At 49.4% G+C, this 24,782-nt stretch overlaps 1 protein-coding gene across 1 annotated transcript in view; it reads left to right on the top strand.

Moving 5' to 3' along the window:
* Window positions 1–24,782, top strand: part of SPATA22 (spermatogenesis associated 22) — a 752,003-nt gene that overhangs the window by 341,352 nt on the left and 385,869 nt on the right. The window contains exon 4 of the mRNA XM_069613933.1: window positions 9,128–9,225. Coding sequence (XP_069470034.1) covers window positions 9,128–9,225 — 98 coding nt within the window. The remainder of the gene's footprint in view (window positions 1–9,127; window positions 9,226–24,782) is intronic.

Below are 24,782 nucleotides of genomic sequence, written 5' to 3'. Positions count from 1 at the left end.
AGAAAATGTCATCATCTTCGACAACTTCGACACCCAAAACTGGGTTTGAAAAGTGTGCAGATTGTGGGTCTAAGATGTCGATTACCGATCCCCACCGGATTTCTCTCTGGTGTGTCGGTTCCAGTCACCGAACCGACGACTGCGGCTCCTGCCAATCGATGACCGAAAAAGCTCTTTGTGAGAGGAGAGGTAAACTGTTGGTGGGGAAGGAGGCCTCAAAAAAGGTTTCATCAAAAAAACATAAGAAAGCGACCGATTCTAAGGGATCGGATCGCCATAGGCACTCGAAGAGATCTCGATCTAGAAGTAAATCGAGACATTCTTCGTCGTCATTGAAAAAAATGAAGAGGAGACATAGATCTCCCTCATCATCTTCTTCTTCAGAGTCGACCGAAGAAATTCGTTGTCCGACTAGATCGGATTCTCCCAGTAAGTGGGAAGAATTCCGCAAAAAGATGATGGAGGTTTTCGAGAATGCGGCCTCGACGCCCTCGAAAGAACCTCGAAAAAGCCATACCCCTAAGGTCGCTCCATTGGACGACAAAGGGAAGTCCAAGGCTACTATGGCTAAGACCAGTAGCGTCGAGGAATACAAAAAACCTCGAGTCGACGTAAAACCGTCGAAGAAACTTCGAGAGTCGAGCACCTCTCCAGTGCATGCCAAGACACACAAATCGTCGAACACTTCGACGACTACGACAACCCCCTTCAACGTCGATAATTTCGACGCCAAAACCACATGCGTCATCGACGTCATTATCGAAGTCATCTTCGAAAACTTCAAAGACTTCGAAGACACCCTCGAAAACTTCAAGGGATTTGCCATTTCCTTCGAAGCAGATGGAAGAGGAAGAAAGGAGATTCACTCCTTTGCCCAGATCAGACTTTGTCTGCAATCTATGAGGAGTCTGCTTCAGAAGAAGAAGACGAAGTTACTCCTTTGGGAGTTACTTATGGTACAAGACAAGTTCCTGAAGAACTTATTGACCAGGAATCTAGAATGAGAGACCTGAGTGATACTCTATATTCTGCCAGTGGAGTTGACACATCCCCAGAATTAGAGTTCGCCAAACCTGATCCTGCAGAGCCTGCAGATGCTGGGTACAGGGGTCTTATGACCAGGGTAGTTGAATACATGGGTTGGGGTAATACTTCACCCATTTTTGAACAAGATGACATAACGGATAGCATTGTCAAGGGACCTCAGAAGGATCCTGTTCTCCCTTTTTACAGGGCCCTTCAAAGGACTGTGGAGAAAAACTGGGAGAAACCAGAAACCATTGCTGCTGCAGACAGCACTTTTCCAAGAAAATACAGACCAGCTGGATCGGATCCTGAATATTTGAATAAACATCCGACTCCAGAGAGTTTAGTCATTAAAGCAGCATCTACTTCAAAACAAACTGCTTTCCAACTATTCCTCCAGATAGAGAGGATAAAAAATTAACGCCTGGGCACGTAAAGGTTTCACGTCAGGCAGTATGGCACTTAAGTCGGCAAATGTCACATGTACCCTAGCCAGGTTTACCCATACCCTGTGGGACTGTATTTCGGCGGCGGCTGATCATATTCTGGAAGGCGAGGAAAGGGAAGGCTTCCTGAATATAGTCAAAGACGGGAAGGAGGCAATGGGGGAATGCCTCCAGTCTGGACTGGATACTGCTGATAGTATCAGCAGATCCATGGCTGCAAGCGTTGTGCTACGCAGATTTGCGTGGTTGAGGAAGTCGGTATTTGCACCGGATGTGCAAGCTAGACTCCTCAACATGCCCTTTGATGGCTCGAGGCTCTTTGGCAGAAAGGCTGATGAAAGCCTTGAAAAACTTCAGACCTCGAAAGCGGCAGCTAAATCACTTAGCGCCTCTTTGCGCCAGCCTCTAAAACCCTATTCCGGCTCATCTTCCTGGAGGGGTCGTTCTTTTCGATACTACTCCTCTTTTGGTAGAGGAAGAGGACAGGCCTCTCAAAGGGGCAAAAGGGACTTCCCTCGTGGAACACGGGGAAGAGGTGCAAAATCAGCCTCAGGAGCGGCATCTGTACCCTCAGCCACTCCTGCAGCCGCCTCCAAATCCCTCTGAGACCTTGTTACACAAAACACCAGTGGGAGGCAGGATCTCTCGACATCTGAAGGAATGGCGGGGCATTATCTCAGATGCTTGGGCACTGGAAACAGTAGCCCAAGGTTACTGTCTCCCCTTTCTAAAAAGGCCTCAGAATCATCCACCAGGAGCCAATTCCGTCAAAATTCCGGATCCGCTCCTGTTGCAGGAAATTTTAACCCTGCTAGAGAAAGGTGCCATAGAACTGGTACCTGTAGCGGAGAGGAACAGGGGTTGCTACTCCCCATATTGTCTCACCCCAAAAAAGGACTGAGGACTGAGACCCATCTTGGACTTGAGAAACTTGAACAAGTTCCTCAGGAAGGACAAGTTCAAGATGCTGACTCTTTCTCAGATCCTTCAGGCTCTCCAACTCCAAGATTGGTTGGTATCATTGGACCTTCAGGATGCTTACTTTCATGTGCCAATCCATCCAAAGCACAGAAAGTACCTGAGGTTCGCGATTGGCAATTCTCATTATCAGTTTCGAGTTCTGCCATTCGGGTTGACCTCCGCCCCGAGGGTTTTCACCAAACTGTTGGCGGTTGTGGCAGCAAGTCTCAGGAAAGGAGGTATTCACATATATCCCTACCTGGACGACTGGTTGATCAGAGCAAGTTCTCCAGAACAAGCTCAGGAACATCTTTCGATCACCTGCCACTTCCTCCACAAACTGGGCTTCTCCCTCAATTTCAAGAAGTCCCACATGATACCATCCCTGAAACTCCAGTTTATCGGAGCAGTCTTGAACACTTCATCGGGAAAAGCCTCGCCTCCCGAAGTGAGAGCTCTCCACATCCAGCTGATGGTAACAAAATTCCAGAATGCCCAATGTCTACCAGCCTTCGATTTTCTCAGGTTGCTCGGCCTCATGGCATCCTGCATTTTTCTAGTACCAGAGGCTAGGTTGAGAATGAGATTCCTTCAATGGGCACTCAGAACTCAGTGGTCCCAGTTCTCAGGGAATATGTCGGATCTTCTGCAAGTCCCGAGCGCAGTTGCTCAGGATCTTCTATGGTGGGCTTGCAACGACAACATTCTCAAGGGAGAGTCTTTTTGGCAACCATGGCCGGAGATAACGGTAGTGACGGACGCCTCAATCACGGGGTGGGGAGCACACACCAACGATCTGACAATCAGCGGTCGTTGGTCTCCATCGGAGTCCAAACTACACATCAACCTTTTAGAGCTGAGGGCAATCAGACTAGCTCTGAAGGCCTTTCTGCCCTCTGTACAGGGAAAGAATGTTCTGATAATGACGGACAACACAGTGGCCATGTACTATCTCAACAAAAGAGGAGGTGTAGGGTCAGTGCCACTGTGCAGAGAGGCAATGCAGCTCTGGTTCTGGGCAATACGAGAAGGAATCTCTCTGTCGGCAATTCACCTAGCCGGAGAGACGAACACGGCGGCAGTCGCTCTGAGCAGGCAGAGCACGGTCTCTCACGAGTGGGAGCTGGCTCAGGAAGTCCTTCTGGAGATCTTCGCCCTTTGGGGAACCCCTCAAGTGGATCTGTTTGCCACCGCGATCAACCGGAAGTGCGCTCAGTACTGCTCAAGCGAATTTCCTCAAAGAGGAGCTCTGGGAGATGCATTCGTAGTGGAGTGGAAGTTTCCACTGCTGTACGCGTTTCCCCCAGTCCCTGTGATTCCTCAAGTAATCAGGAGGTTGAGAAAGTTCAGGAAAACTATGATCCTAATTGCCCCGGATTGGGCCAGGAGGACGTGGTACCCGGACCTTCTAGACATGTCCATCTGCCCTCCAATACGTCTTCCGCAAAGAGAGGATCTTCTCTCGCAAGAGGAAGGTCGGGTTCTCCATCCAAAGGTCAAGACACTCAACCTTCACGCATGGTTTCTGAGAGGTTGAGATACAAGGATTGGGATCTTCCGGATGACGTAATGGAAATCTTGCTTTCGTCCAGAAGACCAGCAACAAAGTCTTTCTACCGATGTCGCTGGAATAGGTTTAGTAACTGGTGCAAAGACAAGGATGTGGACCCTTTTCAGTGTGGCACCCCAATTGTGCTTTTCTTTCTGCTACATTTAGCTAATCTGGGGCTCCAGATAGGAACAATAAAAGGATACCTTGCTGTGCTGTCCATTTTCAAGCGCTCCTCGGAAGAGGTTTCATATTTCAAAATACCGTTAATAATTCAATTCTTAAAGGGGCTCACTAATGTATACCCTCCAGTCCCTTTTCATGTACCAGCCTGGGACTTAAATTTAGTATTAAAATTCTTGACTTGCATACCTTTTGAGCCTCTGCACTCATGTCCATTGAGGTTTTTAACTCTGAAAACTGTCCTCCTTGTGGCCCTATCATCAGCCCGCAGGGTTAGCGAACTTCAGGCTCTCTCATGCAAACCACCATATACTATTTTTTATAAAGATAAGGTAGTCCTTAAGGTTAAACCGTCATTTTTGCCAAAAGTAGTCTCGGACTTCCATTTGTCACAAAAAATAGTACTTCCTACGTTTTATCCTCCTCCTCACCTGGGCAAAGAAGAGGAGAGATTACATAGATTAGATCCCAAGAGGGCTCTTCGTTTTTACATCTCTAGGATGGCTAAATTGAGATAAGATGACCAACTGTTTGTGGGTTACACTGGTCAAAAATTAGGCTTATCTGTAACTAAACAGACCATTTCCCGATGGATTATATTAGCCATAGTTGAATGCTACAGATTAGCGGGAAAAGAACCACCAGATGGGCTTCGTGCCCATTCTACAAGGGGAATGGCTACTTCTGCGGCTCTAAAGAGGGGAGTCCCGGCAGCAGACATTTGTGCAGCTGCAACCTGGAAAACAATATATACCTTTGTTAAATATTATTGTTTGGACACTGCCTCCTCTAACAAGGGTTTATTTGCAAAGGCAGTTCTGCATTCTGTCCACGAAAACTGAAATGGTACTCCCACCTCCAAAAATTGAATCTGCTATGGGAGCCTATCACAAGATGAGGAATACGTGGGAGGACACAATCCATTCGAAGAACAAGTTACTTACCAACTGTAGCGTTCTTTCGACTGGATGTTCCTCCCACGTATTCCTCATCGACCCTCCCATCCAACCCCACAGTACAGTTTACGTGTTCTTACACTTTCCTCTCACGAAGAATGTATCGTCATGGGACACGCCTGGGTGTTCCTCCTATATATATTTCATCGAAAAAACAGAACTGAAGCAAGGGGCGCGGCTCGAGCTACTCATACCATTGGTGACGTCGACAGAGTACGGAGTACGTCGAGGAACAATCGACGCCACGACCTCGAGCACAGCGCCCTCTGCCGAGAATTTTTTTTTCCGAAGCAGCGAAGCTGGAGATAACGATTTATCACAAGATAAGGAATACGTGGGAGGAACATCCAGTCGAAAGAACGTTACAGTTGGTAAGTAAATTGTTCTTCTTAACCACTCCATATTCTGACAGGGAAATAATGTGGTGCAGGCACATGAAAGCTTTGGCTTTTGCATGAGCCTGATTTATGACTTGACAACAGCCTTAAATGAGGAATGCAGAGCAGCCACATGGAGGGGATTCGCCTCCCAGCAGCACTGGTTTAGCACGTCAATAAAAGGAGTTAAATTATGACACCTCTGCACAATTTTGAACATAGCATTTCTTAGACTGCAGCATCACTTTCCTAGTTTGAAGAAAGTTTAAGAAACATTTCTTAAAATAGTAAATTTAAAGAAATGCTCGTAATGCCACTGGAGCACATGTTTCCCCCACAATGGGAGATTTTAACAGCTTTTGCTGGTAGAAAGTGCATCTCACCTCCAATACTTCCACCTACTTTAGAATGGTGGAGGTAGAAACTGGAGGGGAGAATGTCATATTTCACACAACTTTTATCACAAGCTTATCACAAGCTCAGAATCAGCCCCTCAGTCGCCAGTCAAACAGCCTGTTTCCACAAACCACTAATACCAGGCTTCCACGCTATACATACACGTACACAGTTTAAGCTGAGCAAACAACTTCTGCAAAATATGAACTTTTGTGAATGTTTAAAAATATAATTTTAATCAATTGTTATTTGCATGTTTAATTGGTATATGTCAATGAAAAACTTAGTTAAGTGGACGTTTTGGTTAAGTTGGACTAAAAAAAACCTTTGAACTTCGATGAAAAAACTTTGTTAAAGGGACGTTATGGTTAAGTTACACTAATAAAAACCTATGAAATTCAATAAAAAACTTAGTTAAGGGGACATTATGGTTAAGTTGCACTAATAAAAACCTATGAAATTCAATGAAAAAACTTTGTTAAAGGGACGTTATGGTTCCAAGTAAAACCGAAACACCCATGAAATTCGCCAGTTATGGTAAGCTAAGCAACCATAATTCGCGCCACCACCGTGCACTGCTAAGACTAACACCCAGGACATCAAAGATGACATCACAAATGTCATTGATGACATCACGTCCGGGAACGTCTAACTTCATCGCATACCTTCTGGACAGTGCCACATGACCATACGCTTGCGCGCGGCATGGTGACGTGTTCGCAAAGGCATCTGCACTTCGTGATGGTATCTGTGCTCGAAGACAGTTCGGGACTGCATTTTCTACTGATCTAGGAACTTTCAACTTCAAAATTTCAATTGCACACCGCCTACACCTTTTCGTACTCATTATCCATTACCAATCTAGTACACAGTACATACTTGGAAGAATTTTATCAAAACTGCTACTTATCTTAAAAATTGCATCAGTTATTGCCATCCCTCCTCCCTAAGAGCCACCACCACCACCAACTGGAGGACCTTCACAACAAAAAAAGCACAGTACTTTCAAAGACAATGAAGAGGACAGGAAGACGAGGTAGAGGAAGTGCCTACTACTAGCACCAAGATCGAATCATGGGTGTGCCAGTTCTTTGCTACCGTTGGTAGTGTACCAAAGGCTAAAACTACCAAAGTGAAATGCACTGAGTGCAATTTTGTACTCGGTCGCAGACTACCGGGACAGTACTCTTACGGGACCACCTCCATGCACCGCCACACCAAATCCAATGACTCCAAAGCTCTCAGAAAGGTTGTTCCTTTCTCAGCAAGTAGTAAGCTGTCTTCTTCCACCTCATCTTCCTCAACAAATACTGTAACCACACAGCCCGATGTTTGCGGCATTGGTGCGTTATAAATAAATAAATAAGGAGGGCTACAGACCATTATCATCCATTGCTGCCCCTGAAATGGGGGTTAAAGGCCATTAGCACCCCTGTTTACCAAAGTGGGAACCCAGGGTGTTAAAACACAGCTGCAGGAAGAAAAATAGTTTTCCAAGACAGCCAACATGGAAAGAGAAGGCAGGGCTCCGTACACAGCCCCTCTTCCCTTGCCATGGCAGCCTGCAAAACCCTATGAACATATTACGACAAGCACTTTTTTTCCCTTTCAAACCTATCCTACCTTCAAATAACTTTACAACGTAGCCGGTCCCAGGTAGACATAGCCACTTTAACACCATTTTTCGTCCCTAGCGGTCATGGCCAGTAGCCAGATTGTCCGTGTCATAACCTTATGCCATGACCCAGACAATCTGGCTACTGCCCATGGCCACAGGCTATACCTCAGTCACCAAAGGTATATGACTATTTTTTGTACCTACATGATTACACTTGTCAAAAAAAAAACACGGGCACATTTGCAAAACCATGCCTTAATGTCCTTGCCAATGCTCCTCACGAGTTTGCTCGAAATCCGTCCATGTTTTATTTTTTTTAAAGTGTCAAAACGTATGTACATACAATAGTCATATACCTTAGCCCCCACTTGACAAAATCAATTCAGTCTTTACACACATATTGAAGGTTGGGTCTATAATCTTTCTCAAAACTTTTGTCCAGATTCGTCAAATAGCAACAAAGTTATAAGCCATCTAAAAATGGTGAGAACCCCCCTCTAATTTCGCCCCTTCTTGTGAAAATCCCATCAAACTTTAGAAAACCATTTATATCTAGATCCAAAATCGTTTTGCCAAATGTTGTGTAGATTCGTCAAATGACACCACATGTATATGCCTTTACAATATTTTGGCACCCCCACTCTAATTTTGCCCCCTCTTGCAGAATCCCAGAAAATTTTGCAAAACCATTTAGGATTAGTTGTAGAATAAAATTGCTAAATTACATGCAGTTTCATTGAGTGGCGCAAAAGTTATAAGCCATCCAAAAACTGCTTTTCCCCAACCCTGTAATGCAGAAATAGGTACAGATGTCCTAGGACATCTGAAGTGTCCGCTCCAGGACATCTGGAGTGTTTGGGGACTTTCGGGGGGTGAAACAACCTGTTTTTGGCTTCTTATGGCCATATAAGGCCCACATCCCCAGAGATTGTTTGTTCAGTTTCACAAGTGCAATGCTGCTTTTTGTTTTTATATTTTCGCCGCGCTGTCCGCAGACTCCAAAAAGTCCACGACTCGAAGACGGCGGGCGTTTCAGGAAAACCGACACATTTCATGTTTTATCACCGCCCAATCAGCGGCTGCGTACCGAAGTTCGCGGACCACGCAAAAGTTTGTGAATTTTTCTGACCAATCAGAGGCCAGTCCGCAGACCGAACAGGGAAGTGAGTCCGCGGACCGGACATAGATATCACTAATTTTTTTGCCTTATGTTTTCGTCGTTTAAAAAAATCTACTGGATGGATTTACACCAAAAAAATTCAGGGTGGGCCATATACTTTTTTTGCAAAGTTTGGTGATGATTTGTCCAGGGGGAGCTAATTCATAAGCTGCCCAAAAAGTGCTCTTCCTATGAGATGAGCAACTTAACCATAACATTAACATAAAATGAACAGTGTGAGCATGTTTTGGCTCATCTGTGTCAAATATACATAATATAATTCCCATTTTTACAATGTAATAGTCAACATTCAGTACCAATTTGCATGTTACAGAAATTGTACATTCTGAAATGCATATTGCACAGGCCTTTATTGAGTCTCCTTACTTCCCCCACGTATTATGCATTTTGAAAATCATAAAATAATCATTTGTAATCTATTATTCTTTGTATTTAGCCACTTTAGATTCAGCAGTCATATCTGGAAATCATGGTGCAAAGACTTTTCTTTTAAGAGATGGAAGGGACACCCTGCCATGTATTTTCTATGAGACCGTAAGTATTCTTTGCATTTTGTATTGCTTGTTCCTATGGCTATTCCCACACACTACCTGCCTCTCCCCGTCCAGAACAAACCCTCCAGCGAGCTTTAGCTTCAACCACCATCCAGTAACCCTCTGTGAGCTTTTATGGGGTTGCCATTTTTACCTCTAAGGAGTCTTTGGAATGTCCTGGAAGGAAAAGCTCTAACACAGCCCGGTCACAGCTCAAGGGAGGCTGGTGGTGCTGCCCCCAGTCTTAAATGCTTTCCTCACACGTGGGTTCACCATCCCCAAGCCCAGCTGCCATCCGGGGGGTGGTCCGCGCCTGACCCTTAAGGGAAAAACTCTAACTTGGCCCGGCCACAGCTCCAGGACGGCTGGCGCTATTGCCCCTGGCCACAGAAGCCTGCCTCCGAATGGGTCGACTGTGCCCAAGCCCAGTGGCAGTCCCGGGGAGCCACGTGGGGGTCCCCTGCCCTTCCTTGGAGGGGAAAGCTCTAACACGGCCCACACAAAGATGTAGGGGGCCTGAGGATGCTGCCTGCGGCCTTGGGTACCTGTGTCTTACCTGGGTCCATCAACCCCAAGACTAGCAGCTGTTCCAGGGAACCCCAGTGGCATCCCTGCCCCTCGCCGGAGGGAAAACCTCTAACCCGCCCTGGCCAGAGCTCCAGGATGGCCTTTCTCCCACATGAGTCCACTGTCCCCAAGACCAGCAGCAATCCCAGGGAGTCCGGGCGCGTTCTCCATTCATCCAGCACTACCATGGGGCTCCCTTCAGTGCCTGCCTCACACGCAGGGTCAGCACCAGGAAGCTTGCCGGTGTTGTGGAATATCTTTTTCAAATGAAGCTTTTCTACCTCGAGGCTCAGCTCCCTTTTTGTTTGTCCTGTGAGGCAATGTGTCACATCTCATTTTTTTGGGGGATGGGTTATTTATACATACAGAAATACAAGAAAGCAAGTAACAATAAAACACCAACCATAAAGCATATTAAATTAAGGTACTTTATAAAATTCCCGAACTCAGTTACAATTTCACATAATAAGTTGAACAACTACTAAACCTCAAGAAATCTTCCCCAAATTCTGTTAAAAGTGTTCATCTTTCTTTGTCTCCTGAAAATGGTATTCTCCAGATTTGCAAGGGAATGCATTTCCAAAATCCAGTCTGATTATAGTGGTACAATATGTGATTTCCAGTTATGCAGTACCATCTTTTTACCTATTGAGGCGCTTATAAATAAGAACTTCTTTTTCAAAACTGTAAGATCACCCAAAAAATCATCACAACCTAAAATCATTGTTTTGAAATCCAGATCAATTATTGTGTCCAAAACACATATGTACATATTGCAGATATCAGTCCTAAACCCTCGAATCCGAGAGCAATGGCATAACATATGTTCCAATTAACCAACATTGTTCAAACATTTCCAGCATTCATCCGTTTCAGTCATCCCTCGCTTCATCATTTTTTCTGGTGTCCAATAAACTCTATTAAGGATCTTAATTCATCTAGATCTTTCGCATAGATTCAACGAACATAGTTTCACATTCCACACAGATCCATCCATTGTCCCATTGAGATGTCAGATCCGATCTTCTGACTCCATTCCTCTCGTAACTTATCCTTGTACTTTGAAACCATTTCCCTGTATACTCTACTTGCCATCCCTCCTTCACCTGGTCCTCTCCTAGTAGTTAAGACTCAGATCCACCACAACCTCCCATTTCACCACTCCAATACTCTTCTTTAAACGCCTGTAGTCATGATCCATGAAATTAACAATATTCTATTTCTGACGTACTTCCGTCCCATAAATCCACCTCCCATTCTGCCATAAGTCACCAATCCAACATACTCCACCAACAAACCAATCCACCCAGAAAAGCTTTTTCCCTTTTTCCTTAATTGCTGCATTCATCCAAATGGAAACACTTGGCGATCTCAAAGTATCCGATCCCAATGTGGTACATAAATCATCCCAGCACTCCCTCAGATACACAATAATGGGATTTCTCATACTTTTAGCATTACTCATGGTAAGAATTGCTCTCAGTAAGACCAATCTCCGCAATAACCCAATCATCTGGTTGCATTTCAAGAAACAGCAGAATAAATTGACATGTGAATGCTATATGATAAGCCAGAAAGTTTTTCCGCAGGGGGCTGAAGCTTCCAAAGTTGTAACCTTGCTGGTTTCTGATCCCATATGAATGATTGTATCAAATAATCCAGTTCCTTCCAATAAGAAGCCTTAATTTCCAACGGGAGCATGTTAAGTATGTAATTAACTCAGTCCAGCAGTCATTTAGCATTGGCTTTACCCCACAATGATAAATTAAGGGACCATGTGTCACATCTCAACCTCCTGCTGCGACTCTGGAGAGAAAAATACCCCCCTCCCAGTGGCCCAATAGGTGCTGCTGGCCGTTTGAGCATTGCTGATCACTTTCTTTCTTAACACAGAGGGCCTCATTATTACCCTGGCGTTAAGTGGCAAACGATGCCGGTCAAGGATTACCGGCATCGTTTACCGCTCCGGCCGATTATAATTGAACAATGCGCTATTAACGGCACTGTAATTAACGGTGCCGCTAAAAGCGCCAAGGGCGGAGGGACACGACCTCCCATGCCGTAAATACCGGCATGGCGCAAAGTGGGGAACATCACGAGTCGGGTGGACATTCAATTAACGCCATTATGAAGGGCGTAAAGTACCTTACCGCCATGGTGCTAATACCACCAACGTGGACCAGCCGTAAACGGCCATGTGCAGTGTTCCCAACTGCCACATGTGCACACAATCAGCACAGGTGGAGGCCATACAGACTGGGCAAGCACAAAATGAGCACACCCCACCCCTTCCCACACCCAGTCATACTCCACAATGACCCCAATACTACTAGCAATGCTGGGGCTGGAGGACCTGATTGCGGTGGAAGTGTAACAATAACAACAACAACAACAACAACAACAACAGGCAGCACAGAGGAGGAGAAGGAGGGCAAGGCAGGGCCAGCATGCCCTACCAGCACAGCCAGTGGCACCACGCAGGCAGCCCCCAATCCCACGCATCAGAGCCAGTCCATTCAACCTAACCGCTGAGCAGATCCACACCGTGTACCGTCTGGACCTGGACACCATCATCACCATTGGGGACATGATACATGACCACAAAATGCAAGATGCAAGCAGCCCTACCATGTAAATGAAGCTGTGTCACAACCATTCCACAGTCATCTGGATGTGCACTGTACCAAATCAGATTGCATCCCCCTTATCAAAATGCAGGTACAAGCAATGACTATGGCCAGTACACAGCACCAAAAACCATTAACTGAAAGGACAGTCCACCATTACTGCGTACAAAGGAGTCACATGAGGGTCAAAAACATCAATACACCACTACACCGACACAGAGGCCCAACTGAATTGTATGACACCTTTTGTTGTGCGTAGTGAGATCATCATGAGGCTGACATCAACGGTGCCAGGATGAAAGCATACAAATCACCGGACATCTTCAACATCACAGAAACAACCACTGTGGACTAACACAGTGCATGGGCACTCACAAAGAACTTGACCCCCCTGCGCCCACTAGTAGATGGCATGTAAACCAGTCCATAAGAGGAATACACACATACCAGTCAGATCGTGTGGCTCCATCCATGCATGGAAATGGGCTTGAACATAAGAAATACATGCATGCTATGTCGTCACTCAATGAGGTAAATTATGATGTGGTAACTTACTCAAACATAGTTGGCCACATGCAGATGATTCAGGCCAGCTCTTGAAGAGGTGGCCCCTTACCACAGTCCGTAACCTGCAGAACATGCACGAAGAGGACTACAATCGTGCGCATACACGTACCCGTGTGGTGATTGAGCAGACATTTGGCCTTTTGAAGGCAGGTTTTCACTGCCTCAGCAGGTCAGGTGGGGCACTCCTGTACGGGCATGCCACACAATAAATGCATCTGACGGAATGTGCCCCTGCCCACTGACGCTGAACTGTAATCACCTGACAATGAGGATGAGGAGGTTGGGGATGGGGCAGCACCTCAGGGACGTAACGATGCACAGGAGGGACGTGCCATGCGTCAGACTCTTGATCAACCAATATTTCTAGCAGACATGGACGGGGGTGGGTTACATGGAGATGGCACTCGGGGAACAGGGTGTGTCCGGGACATGGACACTGTAGACTGTTAACCAATTAAGCACACTTACGCAATAAGCAATGTCTACACATGTGATTTCTGATTAACCATAAAGTGTATTGAATAGGCAAAACAAAGTGAATAGGCCCACTACCCCACACACCCACTCCCCCCTCCCCCCTCTACTCCCCAAGACACCCACTCCCCCTCTCCCCTCTCCTCCCCAACACACCCACTCCCCCTTCCCCCCTCTACTCACCAACACACCCACTCCCCCTTCCCCCCTCTACTCCCCAACACACCCACTCCCCCCTGTCCCCCCTCTACTCCCCAACACATGGTGTGCAGTACTGTGCACCAGTGGACCACGTGGCACCAGTACACAAGGCTGTGCCTACTGGCATCCCCCTCTCCCAGCACCAGGTGCACCCCTGCCAGATCGCCGCAGGTTCCTGCCCGACCTGCGCACGGGGCTGGCCCTGGTGGAACTGGCAGCCGAGGATGTACTCGGTTGCTCGGATGGACGCATGTCCCGCATTGCTTGCACCAAGTCGGACAGTACGTGCCGCACTGCTGCCAGTTCAGCGCATATGTCCTTTGAACTGGACTCAATAGCTGACCTCAGGGAAGTAGCACAATCACGCATTTCCTCCCTAGCACTACCACATTCTGTGATATGCTGTGTCAACAGGCCAGTGAGTTGTTGTTGGCGCCTTATGATGTCCTCCATCCCTTCTTGGGTGTTTGGGGCTGTGGTTGATTATTCAGGGGTGTCCAAAATAGTGTTTTCCTCCTGCACAGGTGTGGTTTGGCTGGGAGTAGCTGGCCACGAGTTTGCCGGAGATAGCCCGTGTATACTGTTGTCGGGCAGGCTGGATGGGGACAGGTGGTGGGGAATGCAGGGTGCCAGTGTGGGGGAGTGTCAACATGCAGCACATCCACTTCCTCGTCATCCGCGATTGCTGCTGTGGCAGCTGTTTCTCCAATGGTGCTGCTTGCAGCCGATGCAGTTCCTTTGGCGGCCAACACTTGGCTGATGCTGGCTGTTGTTGGTGCCAAAGTTGTGGATGTGGAGCACATTGGTGCTGTGGCCTGTGGTGTGCTCTTGGCCATTTCCTGTCTTAGGGGTTTCCTTATGCTCCTTGAAGTGGAGGGCCAGTGTTGTCCCTCTTCGGCCCTGGCCTTCTTAGCTGGGGTGGCACTGGTGTCGTCATCAGCGCTGTCTGATTGTGTGCCTGTGGGGGACCAAAGGAGGGAGAGGGTTAGTGATGGGTCTACGGGCATTGAGCATGCATTGTGGTGGCTGCATTGATATGGATTGGTGGATGAGTCACATTGGAGGGAGTGACATACAGGTTGTCTCACTCTTGGGTGGGTGATGCATGGAGGCATGTGGGTAGCTACAGAAATGGGGTGCATTATGCATGTGGACAAGGTGATGCTCTGCCCTGGCTGTAGGCAGTCTTGTGCTAATGTGTCTGGTGGACCCTGGTATGTATCATTACACTTCCCATTCATCTGGACATCATCGTGGTGGTATTGGCATAGTTAGATTTGAGACACCTACCTGCATCGGCTGATGACGGGGCTCCTCCCTCCATGTCCCCAACTCCTTCTATGGACTCCATGCCTATTGTGGAGGCACATATCTCCTCCCATGGATGGAGTTTTAGGGGCGACTCAGCACCTCCTCCTGTCGCCATCCCAAGATTCCTGTATTCCAGTATGCTCCTCACACGGAGACGTAGATCGTCCCACCACTTGCGGCATTGTTTTGGGGTGCGGAGTGTTGTGCCGACAGCACTGACCCCCTGGGCGACCATAGCCCAAATCTGCTTTTTCCGCAGCAGCGCCGGTCGGGTCATCTCTGTTGCAAACACAATGTCTGCATGTTCCTGGAGGGTTTCTGCCAACATGGTCAGCTCCTCTCTTGAGAAGCGCTCCTGCCGCAGCCGATCTCCGCTTTTCTTAACAACTTTTGGCATCCTGATATCAGAGGGGTGGTGGTTGAGGTGTGTGGGAGTTCTGGGGGTCAGATGGCTCCTGGTTACAGAGGATGGCAATGGATTGTGTTTTTAAAGATGGCCGCCGTGCTCTTTCCCATTCCTGTGCGATGACGCTACTTCCGGATCTGCTAATTTACAGTCACCGCTAATAGCAGTTCCTTCTATTTGCGGTTATCGCTATTAGCGGTGACTGCTAATGCCGATATCTAGGATGCTGGAGGTGCTAATAGCACTGCATACGATGCCGGTAAGTGGGATTTTTAGCCTTTTAGCGGCATGGCAGTGATTTCATTAATGGCATGGCGCAATGCTCGTGCCCGGGAACTCGTAATGGGACGCTTTTAGCGGTCTCTTGCCAGCACGGACACGGTAATTGCTCCATGCCTGTAATGACCGATACTTTCCGCCAGGGTCATAATGAGGCCCAGGGTCATAATGAGGCCCAGAGTATTTAAAGTTGGTTCGATTTACAAGCGGTGGCCTATTTAAGAGACCATTCTTTTGGACAAGCGTTCTTAACCTGTTAAGAAGTGTATGGGCATTTTTATTTTGAAAGCACATGCAAAGCACCAGTTAACTGCCTAAAATATGTGCCTCCTCCAGCACATGTTTCAGAGTGCAGGAAGTTAATGTAATAAATCGTCTTTCTGGTGTAAATTAAACCCAAATTCCCCTTAAACTCCCAAAAGCACGAATGCTTTAAGAACACCAATTCACAGAAGCATTTTATAATGGCACAAACCCATTGGAAAACGCTCTGTGAATTAGGCACAACATGATGTCAATTTGCTGTGAGCACTATACAAAAGCACTGTTTGGAAAGCCCTAATCAATCACTTATTGATTTGCTCTGCATTCATTGCCAACTGGGCATCCACGCTCTTCAGACTTGTTCAGGGCTTCTGTTTGGAAAACATTTCTCACAAATCCTGGGGCCGGCCCTTTAAAGCTGCACTTAAGTGCATGCATGGGATGCCATGGGGATAGAGCAGCCAGGCAGTGCACAGCGAGACTCAAACTGTAACAAAAATGCAGTGGCACAACACCATTGAGCAGCTCAGGCTCTAGCCACCTTCCCCCCCCAAAACATTTTGGGCTATGTTGACTCAACCTGGCCGATCCACTGACCTGTGGCCGGACAGAACAGGACAAAGACGTTAAACGGCACCTGGGATTCGCTGTTAACAAAGGCCCTTCAAATACCAACGTAAAGCATTTAATTGTTATTAGCACCTGCATTCATATGCATACATTTTTAGGCAATTGAAATCATGATGTGGGGTTAGCACTTGCATGTCAGGGGAGTGATTGGAAGGGTAGTGTGGACAGGAGGTAGCTCATTCTCACAGCAGTCCTTAAGTGTGTGGTTTCAGAATTGAAGAAGAGTTAACTGCTTGTAACATTGAAGCTTGACCAGAATATAATAGAATATAAATAGACTGTGGCAGCACCCCAACTAGCCCCAGCACACGTTGGGGTGATCATCGGCTCCAACCAACAGTGCAGGCCTGTCCCCCGCCCAACCCTTCAGGATAACATACTGTTAGCAATGTGGGCAACCCAAGTAGGCATTCACCCACCAATCCTGTAATCCCAGTCTGGGGAAAACGAATAGAAGTTATCCATTTTTTCGCTGCTGCCTACAAACGTAGTGGTCATTATCCTGTGATGTCACTTCCTGTGATGTCACTTCATGCAAATTAAGGGGCCTGCACTTAATTTGCCGCACTTGTCCCCACGAATCCTGCCAGTGCTTCAGTGCTGCTCCTCTCCCCCACCGACCCACCCCACGCCAACCCCTGCTCTTGGGCACCCACCTCCCACATGGGTCAGTTACGCCCCCTGCCCAGCAGGGCCTGCCAATCCTTTACCAGGGGGCCAAAGGCCCTTTCTGCCCAGGCCATTGGAATGAATGGCAGAAACAGATGGCTGGCCTGCTCTGGAAGTCCGGATGGGCGTCAATTTGAAATTGTTCTCCAGTTGGGTCTGTAGGGAAGCTGGACGCTTTTGCCCAGAGCTCCCCCTACTTTCATCCAGGTACACAGATTGCAAGAAAGCTTAGTCACCTTCCCCTGGATTACTGTAGACAATGTGTATGGGTTCTGTCAGCGCTCCACTTGGTTCTCGCTGCCTTACCCTGGCTCTGTGGAAATACCAAGGGCAGTGCCCTACGCCATGCCCCAGCAGAGTTTGGCCTGCTGGGGGCGCTCTTCCAAGAGGCCAACTTTTTCTTCCGGGTAGCATGGTGCCTGGCCGACAAGAGAACCTCAGCTGACTTGCATGCAGAGGGCAGAGAGGCCCTGTCCCTCTGCCTCTCGACACTCCATGGGATCGATTTTGCGCACTTGGTCCATCTAGGGTTGGACTGCTTGGCCGGCCTCCGCCGTTGTTTCAAGCAATCAGCTTCCACCTTGGAACCATGCCGACATCGAGGATATGCCCCCTCGGGCAGGACCCCCTTGCGTGGGTGGCTCTCCCCTACGAGCAGAGTGAAGGCCGAGCACCCCGGCAGCTCCCCAGCGGTCAGATCTGAGTGGAAGGGGGATTGACTGGCCACAGGCCCAGGCTGCCACACAGCGGTTGCCGAGGCATTCCCTCACCCCTTCTCCACCAAGCATGTTATTCCCCACCAGTCTGGGATGAAAACCGTTTCTGCGGGATGCCGCACCCAACCTTCACCACGCCGATGGTGGAGGCGTGTGCGGCAGGTGCCCCTCTTTAGTGCCCCTCTTTAGTCCGCCTCCCCTCCTACTCCATGGTGCTCTCTATCTCGCCTATCTACTCTAACTGCTTCTCTATTGACTATCCTGCTCTCCTCACTAAATCCGGTAGGAAAAAGTTTAAAAAGGACATCCTGGTCTCCAACCCAGGCCTCCCTATCGCTGACACCTACACGAGCGCCTGCTCCAAGGAAACTCTCACTGACATTCTCTTTTTCGTGCCTTCACCTGACCTATGGACCCTTCACATGGTCTCTGTGCTCTCTCCTTTCTCCTCCTCTCCCATTAATGGTGGCACCCGTTGGGATGTCCTCTTGGCCCCTTTCCACTCCTCTAAGGCCATCATTAATGTCTATGCTAACGGGACCGTCTTGGTCCAAGGCCCTCAGGCCAACCTTCACCTCTTTGATAGACGCCTCCCATGCCTCATCAACTTCCTCTCCGCTCCCGCTGTCCCCCTTCCTCTGTCCTCGGCTACCTTGCCTCTCCCCTCCCTCCCTGCCCCTTCTCTTGCTCCCTCTTCAACTCCTTCTCTAACACCTCCGCAGGGCATACCTCTGATCTGTACCCCTCCCCGGAAGTTTTTCAAAGGTGGCAACCTTCTCCACATTGCCACTCTAAATGCTTGCTCTGCCATCAAGCACTCCTCTGATATCTGTCGCCTTCTTGAGGAACTGGACCTCGACGTCCTCGGTCTCACTGAGACATGGTTCACAGCCAGCTCTGCCACCAGCTTCGACACACTCCTACCTGACGGTTACAAGATCCTCTCCGTGCCCAGGCCCAACCGTTCAGGGGGTGGTGTTGCCCTTATCTTCCCTGAGTGGATTCCTGCCTCTGTCACTCCTACGCAGACCTACTCCTCTTTTGAATGCCTTGTCTGCCGACTCTCTCTCTCTCCTAGCCATTCCCTTACCGTGGCTACTATCTATCGGCCACCTGGTCAAATTTCCTCCTTCCTCTCTGAATGGGCTGACCTCTCCTCCTCACTCCTGTCCTCAACCACCCAACTCCTCTTTCTCGGTGACTTCAACATCCACCTCGATGCCTCCTGTCCCCCCACTGGTCCCTTTCGCGAACTCTGTAACTCTCTCTCACTCTCTATTCTCCCATCTGGGCCTACTCACTCTGCAGGGCACACTCTTGATGCTCTGATCTCTTCTGACCTTCCCCTCTCCCTTCCTCTCTCCACTCCTCTCTCCTGGAGCGATCACTTTCTCCTATCCTCCCACCTCTCCCTCCCTACCCCACAGGCAAAGCCACCCTCTTCACTGCCACCCACCTTCTCGGTCAACCGACCCATGAAGCGCGTGTCAGTTGAGGCTTTCGCTGCTACCTTCTCGCCCCCTCCTCCCCCCTCGGCTGACTCCCACCCTGACACAGCCCTCTCCATGCTCTATTCCTCTATATCTGATACTCTCGATATCCTTGCCCCCGTCATGAGAATCCGCCTGAAGCCCAAAGCCAAATGTAACTCCTGGTATGACTCGGATCTCGTCACCCTAAAACGCAAGTGTAGGGTGGCAGAGAGGAAATGGCGTGCTTCATGTTCATCCTCTGACAAACTGGCCTGTCGCCTGCTCCAAAGGCAATACCGGCTCTCCGTTCTCACCAAGAAGAGAGCCCTTATCCAAGCCCGCATCTCTGAGGCATCTAACAACTCGGCCGAACTCTTTAAAATCTGCAAGGAGCTGGCCAACCCCGCTGCAGTCTCTACCTCTCCTGTCCCCTCCCAGGCCCTCTGCACTGCACTGGCCTCGCACTTCATCTCAAAAACTCAGGACATCCTGTCCTCGCTCTCCTCCTCTCTCCTCCCTCCCTCTCTTCCCGGCTCTTCCTCTTGCTCTCTTGCAGCCGCCCCTCCACCCTCCTTCTCTGCTTTTCCACCTTTTTCTGCTGATGAGGTTTCCAGACAAGTCCGATCTATGAAAGCCTCGTCTAAACAGGTTCACCCCTGTTCCTCCAAAACCATCAAGGACCACATCGACTCCCTGGCTCCTGCCCTGGCTGACTTTTGCAACCACTCATTCGCCTCTGGAGTCTTCCCATCCCCCCTCAAGCACTCCCTTGTGCACCCCCTCCTCAAGAAACCCTCTGCCGACCCCTCCTGCCCGGCCAATTATCGCCCAATCTCCATTACTCCCTTCCTGGGTAAGCTCCTGGAGAAACTGGCCATCTCCCAGCTTAACCTCCATGCTGAATCTGTTGGTAATCTTCATGACCATCAATCCGGCTTCAGAGCGGCCAGAAGCACGGAAACTGCTCTCCTGAACATCCGTGAGGACCTGCTCCTGAACCTCGATTCCAACACTCCCTGTGTTCTCATTCTGCTCGATCTCTCCTCTGCCTTTGACACTGTCAACCATGCCATCCTGCTCAACTGTCTCCGTGATAACCTGGGTATCACTGGTCAGGCTCTGGCCTGGCTGACTTCTTTCCTCTCCGGTCGACCCTCCCAGGTCCAAATGGGCTCCTTCCTCTCTGACATCTTTTTCTCCACCTGTGGTGTCCCCCAGGGATCCATCCTCTCTCCCTGGCCTTTCAACCAGTATCTGGCACTCCTTGCCCACCGCATCGCCGCTCTCTGCCCCTACTTCCAGTGCTATGCAGACGATACCCAGCTCATTTTCAGGCTACCCTCGGCCTCCTCCTCTCCTTCCCTCATCTCCGACTGTCTGTCTGCTATCCAGGAATGGTGTGCCGCCAATGACCTCTGCCTCAATGCCAGTAAGACTGAGATTCTACTCATCGGCACACCCACTCCCTCCTTCCCTGCAGCTCTCTGGCCGGCCTCCCTTGGCCCCCTTCCTGCCCCTACCTGCAAGGTTAAAAACCTCGGGGTCATCTTCGATTCCACACTCTCCTTCTCTCCTCATATATCTGACGTCTCTAAGAAGTCACACTACCAGCTGCACCTCCTCAGAGGTATTCTTCCCTTCCTCTCCTTCCCCCAGAAGCTCACTGTCTCCCGAGCCCTGGTTCTCTCTAGGCTGGACTACTGTAACAGCCTCTATCCTAATCTGCCTGCCTCCACTCTCCGCCCTCTGCAACTTATCCAGAACAGAACTGCGAGACTTGTCCTTGGCCTCAAGCCCAGGGACCGTATCTCTCCAGGACTGAAATCTCTTCACTGGCTCCCAGTGGCTGCGAGGATTAAGTTCAAAACCCTCTGCATTGTCCACAAGGCCTTCTGGGGCCTGGGACCTAAATACCTTCAACTCTCTCTTCCTAAATATCTTCCTTCACGAGCCCTTCGCTCATCCGTCTCCAACTCCCTCATGGTCAGCCGCTTCTCGAAGCAACGAGCTGGGGGTAGATCTCTCTCCGCAGCAGGGGCCTCCCTCTGGAACAGCCTTCCTGCCTCCCTGAAACTTGAGGAGAACCATCTCCGGTTCCGGAAGCACCTCAAAACCTTCCTCTTCGCTTCTGCCTTCTCTCTCCCTCTCCCCTGCTAATCCTGCTTAACTCCCCACTGAATTCAGCACTAAACCTGCATCTGGGCCACTCTCAGCAACCTCGGTCCAGGGCCCAGCCACTCTTCCACTTGCACTGCCTCCCTGGCTCCCCCTGCACTGTGGGACTGTCACTGTATCCCTACATCCCCCTTCCCAGCACTTGCTCTGCACTTACCTCGCACTTGCCACCAGCTGGCCCTTTTTATTTATTATTTATTATTTATTATTTTTTACGCTACTTACCTTGTACTGCACTTCCCCCCCACCTCCTCCCCCTGCACTTCCTCCTTTTCCCCTTACCTCTGCACTTGCGCGATCTGAATGACACCTGGCCTAGTAGGATCGTTTGTCTGTCTTCCCCTTGTTTCCCTCCCTCCCTGCCTCGTCGCGCCTTGAAACACTTGTGTATAGGTGCGTTACAAATACCATATCATATCATATCATATCATATCATAACATATAAAGTTGTGCCCGGGCTCAGCCTCTCCCTCCCACCCCTCCGTGGCAGTTCAGGCTGGTCCGCCGGCACCTAACTGACTGACCTGTCCACCCGGTCTCTCAAGACTGACTCCTAAATTGATTCTGTTGAGGGATCTGTAAGCAGACTCTGTTCTATTATCCCGATATTTGTGTTAGTCCGTGACTCCAACAGGGCACCTGCCCTGCAATATTGTAGACTTATCCAAATGTTTAGTTGTATATATATGTACATTTGTTATAAGGTGTCTCATGTGATTTATTGTTACATATATGTTCATGTGTTGTATGCATTGCACCAGGTATGGCTATAGTATGCTTTGGTTTTGTGCATGATTATGCCCTCAGCTTGTTAAAAAAACAATACAAATATCAACTGACGGGCAGCCATTAACACGGAATGAGCCACTCTGGTGGTACAAAAATAGCCAAATGCCTCATCATCTAATTAGTGATGCTCATGAATGGATGAAAAAGATTCCCACTGTCCCTACCTCCTATCTAGCGAAACCACAGACAAGAGTACAGGCGTGGACAAATCAGCGGGAAAAGAAGACCATGCTGAACTTGACTCTAGTCTGGCACTGTGAAGTGACAGGAGAGGTGCAGGATAAGTGGGATGCCCTTGGGCCGCCGGTGAAATGCCATTACTCGTATCATTTTGTTCACTTACCCATTGAGGCTGTGGGTGGGCCCAGTGGGGCTTTCGCTTCTGGCTCCAAGGGCTGGACACCCGTCAGGCGCAATACGCTCCAGGGACAGTAGCAGGTGGGGAGTTTGAATGGGGCGGTACACCTGTCAAAGGATAACGCAGTTGTCCTAAGACGAGCTTGGGGAGGACAGAAACCTCCCATGGAGCAGAAGGGCAGAAGCTCACTTGATCTCGATTTTCAGTATGAATACAGACCATGAAAGCACAGCCTCACGATCTTCTGACTTTTTGGATTTCAAGCAGGAGGTGTCAGAAAAGTTACCACAGGGATAATTGGCTTGTGGCGTCCAAGCATTCATAGCGATGTAGCTTTTAGATACTTCAGTGCCGGCTCTTTCTTTCATTGTGAAGCAGAATTCGCCAAGCATTGGATTGTTCATCCATAGGGAACGTGAGCTGGATTTAGACCATTGTCAGACAGGTTAGTGTTACGCTACTGATGATCTGTTGTTGCAGTAGTAATCCTGCTCAGTGCAAGAGGAATCACAGGTTCAGACATTTGGTGTATGTGCTTGGCTGAGAAACCAATGGGGTGAAGCTACCATCTGTGGGATTATGACTGAACGCCTCAGTCAGAATCCCCCCTAAACTGTAACGATTCTGCAGCGCTGTGGAGTATCAGTTGGCCTAGGATAGCCGGCCGTGGGGCTGGTGCGTGGAGCCGCTCGCTTCGGGACTCAAGTGGGTACAGAATGGGCCCAACTCTCTCACCTGTAATGCACCGCCTGTTATTGGGGAACCTGGTGCTAAATCATTTGTTGACAACCTGATTCTGGTTCAAGTTTTCGTAGGTAGCAGAGCCGCTAACTCTCTGCAATCTATTGAAAGTCTTCCTCTGCTTCAAGCTTTTGTCAAAGGCGTTGCTGCATGGTTCTCTGTCCTTCCTGCTGCACCGAGGGGCGCACGCAAATCTTCCACCCACCCTGGCTGCACCCTGGTGCAGGCTGGACGTGCAGCGTTCTTCTCCCTTTTCGGTAAGCCGAGCAGACCAGATGGCCTCAGCCCAGCTGGCGTCAGGCACTGGTTTGACCCAGCCCATGGGAGCCAGGGAAAAGAGGCTGGGCTTTAGTTTGTGGTTGGCAGCTTAAGCCCTGATCCCAGGCCTCAGAGGTGTTGGTGGCTTAAGCGCTGGTCCCTGGGGTGACGTCTTAAGCCCTGGGCCCAGGACACGGGGTGGCTGCTTAAGCCCCGGACCCGGGGTGGTGGCCTTAGGGCAGGTACAGTCTCATGGCCACCCGGCCATCTGGTCAGGGCTGACCGTCTCAAGCCATTTGGTTCTTTGGTTGGGCCCGACCGGCCATCTGGCTTGGGCAGATGGCCTGTGTTGTTGCTTCTCCAACTGACTCCTAAATTTGTCTCCGGCCTGTCTCAGTCGATGGGAAGTTTATTCCTGTGAGACTGCACTGTGGCAGGGGTAGCGGATGCCTCCTCCACACCCGGACCAAGTCAGGGAAGAGAGGCTTGGCCCTGGCCCTGAGGAGCAGAGCTGGAGGCTTAAGCCCCAGACCCTGGACAGTGGCCTTAAGGCAGGAATGACATCATGACCGCCCAGGCATTTGGTCAGGGTGAGCCGTCCCAGGCCATCTGGTCCTTTGGCTTGGCCGGACTGGCCATCTGGCCGGGACGGTCAGACCAGATGGCCTGAGTCCCGGCTTGTCCTGCTGTCTCCTACATTTTTCTGCGGTCGGGCTCCATAAACCCCCAGTTTGTGGGGGCTTAATAGTCGTGGGAAGTGTCTCCCTTTGGGACGGACATGTGACGTAGGAATCGTCATCCGCACTCGGATCAGGGCCCCAGAGCAGTTGGGGACCAATTGGACGGACCGCAGAGGGAGAGGCTAAGCAAGCCTGGTATCTGAAGGCCCGGGTGGGAAGAGTTACTGGGGTCCTGCAAGGCGGTCAGGATCCCTGATCCCTCTCCAGAGGGCAAAGCTCTAAATTGTCCCAGCAGAGTCCCTGCAGTGCTGCCCCAGCCATTTGGCTCCAGCCTCCAATGCGGGGCAGCAGTCCCCCAACTCAGAAGCAGTCCA

The sequence above is a fragment of the Ambystoma mexicanum genome, chromosome 9, assembly GCF_040938575.1.
Source record: "Ambystoma mexicanum isolate Mex_15411 chromosome 9, UKY_AmexF1_1, whole genome shotgun sequence".
NCBI classification, from domain to species: domain Eukaryota; kingdom Metazoa; phylum Chordata; class Amphibia; order Caudata; family Ambystomatidae; genus Ambystoma; species Ambystoma mexicanum.
Note: the sequence above shows the minus strand (reverse complement) of the source record. Positions and strands in the feature narration are given on the sequence as shown.